Genomic DNA, 6,010 nt, shown 5'->3' on the forward strand with positions numbered 1-6,010 from the left:
TTATCATTACCTGAGAATCTCTCTGGTGACATTGTTCACTGTAGGCTGCAGGACACAGGCTGTGGGCTGTACAGTGAGGCAAGGTAAAGAATGGACCACACATTAAAAACATAGGCATATATGAACACACCAGTCCTTGGTGCTGAACACCATCCACACACTGGTTTGAACACCTGTCCTTGGTGCAGAACACTATCCACACACAGGTTAACATATTACCTGTCCTTGGTACTGAACACCATCCACACACAGGTTAACACACCTATCCTTTGTGTTGAACACCATCCACAAACACAGGTTAACACACCTGTCCTTGGTGCTGAACACTATCCACACACAGGTTAACACACCTGTCCTTGGTGCGGAACACCATCCACACACAGGTTAACACACCTGTCCTTGGTGCTGAACACCATCCACACACAGGTTAACACACCTGTCCTTGGTGCTGAACACCATATGCACACGTTTTTATCACATTTCGAGTTACATTTTGACACAGCAGCCACATTTCACAATATGTCCTAATGTGTTCATGATAACCACACAGAAAACATCTCACCAGTGCCCGTGAACAGATAAGTGTTTTCATGTCCTCTGTACCCATGTAAGGCCTGTTCAGGGTGACAGTTTCCACCATGTCCAGTACTTCCTGCTCCAGACAAGAAGAGTGAAGTGTCCACAGAGCACATAAAGCAGCGGGTGACAAGGGAACAGCAGCTGTGAACAAAACACAATAATGTCATGTGCACTATAGAGTCCATTCCAAGTCACCATGAGGGGTTTTAGGTGATATTTGTAATAAGTCTGAATTATTTTGATTAAAAGAATATCTAAGCCACAATAATTAAATTCTTTTTAAAAAATTGACTAAGAAAATACTCATCTATTTCAATTCCTTTGAATATTTTAGAAACATTTTGAAAGTAACTGTACAAAAATATCTTTATTTAGAATAATTGCGAAACCTCTGTGCGATTATTTCACATTTACAAATATTTACAAATATTTGTAAACTTTGCCAAATGGTAAAATTAGTTTATTGCCCCCATAAAAGTAAGCCCTATTGTTGCATCTGTAATTTTTAGATTTCACAGCTGGGCACTGGTGAATCCTTTGTGGTGGGCCATTGTTGCATGGCACCCAACCATACTTTGCAAGGATGTGTGAATTGCTATCTTCCCAGCCCACTGAACCATTTACAAAAAATGGTAGAAAATGGTAAATAATGGTAAAATGCTGTTATCATTATTTAGAAACCATTAGAAGTATCTAATTCCACTCCATGAATATTTCCAAAGTTTTACAGGACCAGGGAAATATTTATAAAGTTGAAACAGTGTGAAAAATATTTCTGAAGTATCAAATGTCCTAGACATATAATTACAAAACTTTAAAATCAATTCTAAACAATGGCAACAAACATCCGCATGGTGTCTTGGAATGGACCCTATGCCGACACACAAACCAAGAGCTACAAACAATAAAAATAGATAAAGATAATGTCATGTTTAGAATTGAAATGAAGATACCTTCAGTTCCATAGGCAGCCATTACAACCCCAAAATACAGCCATTTTTTTCATTAGGCCAAGACTTAACCAAACTGATATCATTAGACTCCATTATTATCTTGTTCACTTATTGTATGAACAGACACAACATCCTTGCCAATGGAAATAACTATAAAACTCACTAATTTTACCTGTGACTAGTTTATTTGAGTACACTTGTTGCTGTGTCCTTGCCACAGATTCCAGAAACAAATCTGACAGTTCCTCCCCTCCTGCCTTTCCTTCTAATCCTGCCAGGAGCAGCTTCTCCACCACTGCTGAAGCAGCAGGCAGGGTGACCAGAGGGAGACACAGTTCTGACAACTGATGTAAAGTACAGGGCTGTGCTTGTCTGAAGTAAAAGCAGTTCAAAATATCACTTGAGATTAGGAATTGGATAATCTTGATTCAAGTGTATGATTTTACTTGTTATTGCTGAGTAAACAGTAAACATTCAGCACTACATTTCTGAAATAACTTTTGTAGATAAGTAGACAGTCAACTTTGAAGCTAATAAAGATTTAAAACATTTGACTGTTACCTTGCTTTTAACCTTCTGTCCTGCTGTAGCTGATCTAAGTCTTCAGATAGAGCATGTATAGCCTGTGGGTGATGACAAAGTAGAAAATTAGGGTTCTTGAAAACACTATGTTGGGTATTTACGGTGTTGCCTTGAAACATCATCATCATCATCAGTTGGCTGCAGAGCCCTGAAACATATTTCTTCATTTCTACTATCAAGAATAAACAATAACGACTTTTCACAACCAGGCTTTTTGCCAGAATTCAATACATTATTACAACTCTAGTTCTAGTGGGTGACTAGCATGAATTTTACACAAACCTTTTCCAGGGCTAGTTTATGTTGGTCAGAAGGCAGGTAACCCATGGCTTCTCTCACACTATTGCCTGATGGTCCTGTTATCACGTGTCTCAACATTTTCTGAAATGGCAACATTTTGATATTATGGTAAATTATCAATATTTGCAAATTCAATACACATCACACTACCAAAGAGAATAGAGCACATAACTAGTGCTATATTAAAGGTTATATCAATAATGTTTATGTCTAAATCAGACATTGATATTAAAATTTTTCCTAAGATTTAGAAGGTGAAGAAGAATGTGCATTCACAATGTCAAGCTAACCATTTACTTGTTATGTAACCTTAACAGAAGACATGGACATGTTAAACTTCAGAAGTGGTTGATTACTACTCTCGAAGCAGAGGTTTGACTCTTGCTGTTTTTTGACGCCTCTTTGGACATTTTTATCGGCCTTTCAGTTTTGTCCAGTTTTTTTCTGTCCTCCAGCTATGAATGGACAAGGCAAAATAGAACGGACTTAAAAAATGTCTAAAAACACTTTTAAGAAAACAGCAGTATCCAAACCTCTTTATTGATTACACCATACAAAAGCAATGCAGACCACTACTATCATTCCTTTTACCTGGGCCCAGCCGGCTGCCCTCCTCTCTATGTCCTCCTGTGGACAGTCTGTACACAGGGCTGTCAGACAGGACTGGAGAACAGTGCAGGTATCACCTGAGGGAGAGGGTGGGAGGGGGGGAGCATTGGTTACATCCCTCAAGGGAAGCAAGCATTTTCTATTGACAATCTGACTGTCATACATGATTAACTTATAATTCTGAGTGACAAAATTGAAGAATTATATTGTGCAAGTAAACATCACAATATATTTCAATAACAGACAGCTGATTTTTCTATAATGAAATCTGCACAAGAAAATATTCTAAGGCACAATACAACACAGTAACCCAGGGCTCTAGCCAGCGTCCGTTTTTCCGTCAATTGACGGAAATTTGCTGCCTCTGAAAATTTTTTAAACCAATCCGTCAACCATGACGGACAAAAAATCCTTGGTGGAAGCTACAGGCGGCTTGGGGACGCCATCCACGGCCGTAAAAGCCACACACTGTTTGTTTTGCTATTGTTATGATTGTTGACAATGTGTTTCGGCGCCCTTTTGCATACGACAATGTCATTAAAACCCGTTTTTCAAGGTCACAATTGCAACATTTACTGCTATGTAGTGTCATAGGAGAAATTAATTTTCGCGGTTTTCACGACGATTGGAATTGGCTGACGGAAAAAAAATCGAGCTGGCTAGAGCCCTGCAGTAACCACAGCAACATCTTACCACATGCTAAAACAGCAGGGTTGTGGCACAGTCTTCCTAGGAACTGTCCAATGTTGGGCAGATGTCTCATAATAGCTGCTGGCCTCTCCTGTGTTGAAGTGAAAAAATGTTATGGTATAACTTATACAAAGAATGTATCTGCAAATTTTGATTTGACTTTGATGACTTAATGTTTACCAGAGAGTACCCTAAAACATAGGTTTGACAGGAAGTACAATGTATCTGTTTACGTTTTCATTGACATGTATAATTATCCTTTAGTGTGAAATACTATAGCTGATCAATATGATATCCCTGTATGTGGGTGTAGATAGAAAGTACATGTTCAGACATGCAACTTTTTCTGAAAATTAGAAACACTTTAAAGGGACATAATGTAGAAATTTGGCGCCAAAATTTCAAATGTTCTGAACTTAAAAGTCACCAGTCAGATTGACATTTGTAACTTATTTCCAACATATCTGCATCATTTTATCACATTTCTAGCGCTAATTAACAACGCCAAAGTAAGCCACAACTAAATTCATTTACTTCCGGGTAGCCTACCGGAAGTAAGCCAGCCGTAGATTCCGAATCGACCGTTGCGGTCGCAGATCCTCGGAGCTTCGCGGGGACTTTCAACAAACTTCAATAACGATTTAAGCGAACCACCGAACGCGTTCTAAAGCGCACTTTGGTTCGTCGGAGAGTTGGATAAAATGGCGGACAACTCAAGCGGCGGAGGGAAGTGCGCATATTTCAAGACATCCTCACCTCACAACAAAGTCATATCAATACGTTGTAAATATTGCCATGCAGTGTAATAAGGTAGACTCAACTCATAATGTAGAAAAATGGCCGAAAACAGTAACTTTACATTTTACATTATGTCCCTTTAATGACCTAGAATTTAGATGTTCATTTTAAGCAAAAAACTTCTTTTCATATTCATAAAACATAGGCTAGATATAAAAAGGATCACCCATGTTGTCATGGCAACATGAAGCCGCTTCAGAAAAGTGCCCAACTCTCCCAGACACGTGCAGGTGTCCTTCAGTCCCTCTGTGGAAACAACACCCCCTGGCTCTCCCCAGGACTTGGCACGGTCCAGCCAGCCATCTAACTCTGCCCTGTCCATGGTTCTGTGGTGTAATGTAAGAAAACATAAGGATCATCACTGCTGTAACAGATCCCTAGGATTCAGGCAACTAAATTAGTTCACATATATGCACTTCTACTGTACCATTGCCAAGGGAAAATCCCATCTTGTTTTGAACGTAACAGCTATATCTTTACAGATACGTATTTCAGGGGTGCCTAAGCATTTGCACGAACCCTATGAAATTCGTACGAATATTATGTGATACACACGAACCACTATGCGAAAACGCACGAATATTATGAAATTCGCACGAATCGCTATGCAAAAATGCGCGAATATTATGAAATTCGCACCAATCACTATGTGATTCACACGAACCTTATGAGATTTGCACGATCCTTATGCAAAAACGGCGGCCGGGAGGAGGCATGATTTTGAGCGTTTCTACCCGTGATATTTATATTTCAAGGCATGGAATGGACATTTACCGTCGCAAAGATGTATTTGATAACCTGTGAGCTACTGTTTTGCTTCATTTCGGCTTAATTGTTACATCGTATTTTCCGTCGCCGCCGATCAAAGCGGCCTGCATCTTGAAAATCCCGCTCCGTCTGTCACGTGACCCCGGCAGTGGTTGCGCAATTTCGCATAAGGTTCGTGTGAATCACATAGTGATTCGTGCGAATTTCATAATATTCGTGCGTTTTTCCATAGTGATTCGTGCGAATTTCATAATATTCGTGCGTTTTCGCATAGTGATTCGTGTGTATCACATAATATTCGTACGAATTTCATAGGGTTCGTGCAAATGCTTAAGCACCCCTGTGTTTAATATCTGAGTTTTACTCTACCCTAGCGTTACAACACAAATAACGGTATGTGAATAATATGACATACAGAGAGTTTTAGAATCAATCTGTTATCTACTTAGTATAATGAGTCCATCATAAGCTGTATCATAATGATCTAGCGTTGTTAAACACATTTGAAAGACGAAATCAAAATCAAAGTACACTTACCCTTATCATCACCCCTTAGGCATCTGGAAACTGTGCCAATCAACCTTACACACACAATATTTTACATACATATATAAAGGGAGGGAGCAAGGTAGCCATCTTTTTGACATTACAAAATACGCGCGAAAATTGATGACCTTTGACCGATCGCAAGCATACGATGACAATACCGAACTTTGCTTTTATTGAGGTTA

At 39.3% G+C, this 6,010-nt stretch overlaps 1 protein-coding gene across 1 annotated transcript in view; it reads right to left on the minus strand.

The window, feature by feature from the left end:
- The window catches only part of LOC118431265 (Fanconi anemia group C protein-like), a 9,124-nt gene extending 3,156 nt beyond the window's left edge, over positions 1-5,968 (minus strand). Inside the window, exons 1-9 of the mRNA XM_035842380.1 lie at positions 5,817-5,968; positions 4,678-4,837; positions 3,717-3,804; positions 3,006-3,100; positions 2,397-2,495; positions 2,094-2,155; positions 1,705-1,904; positions 563-720; positions 11-66 (exon numbers count right to left, since the gene is read on the minus strand). Of these exons, the coding sequence (XP_035698273.1) occupies positions 11-66; positions 563-720; positions 1,705-1,904; positions 2,094-2,155; positions 2,397-2,495; positions 3,006-3,100; positions 3,717-3,804; positions 4,678-4,833 (914 nt within the window). The 5' untranslated portion in view covers positions 4,834-4,837; positions 5,817-5,968. The remainder of the gene's footprint in view (positions 1-10; positions 67-562; positions 721-1,704; positions 1,905-2,093; positions 2,156-2,396; positions 2,496-3,005; positions 3,101-3,716; positions 3,805-4,677; positions 4,838-5,816) is intronic.
- Positions 5,969-6,010: the final 42 nt, after the last annotated feature.

Source organism: Branchiostoma floridae, chromosome 15 (genome assembly GCF_000003815.2).
Source record: "Branchiostoma floridae strain S238N-H82 chromosome 15, Bfl_VNyyK, whole genome shotgun sequence".
Taxonomy (NCBI): Eukaryota; Metazoa; Chordata; class Leptocardii; order Amphioxiformes; family Branchiostomatidae; genus Branchiostoma; species Branchiostoma floridae.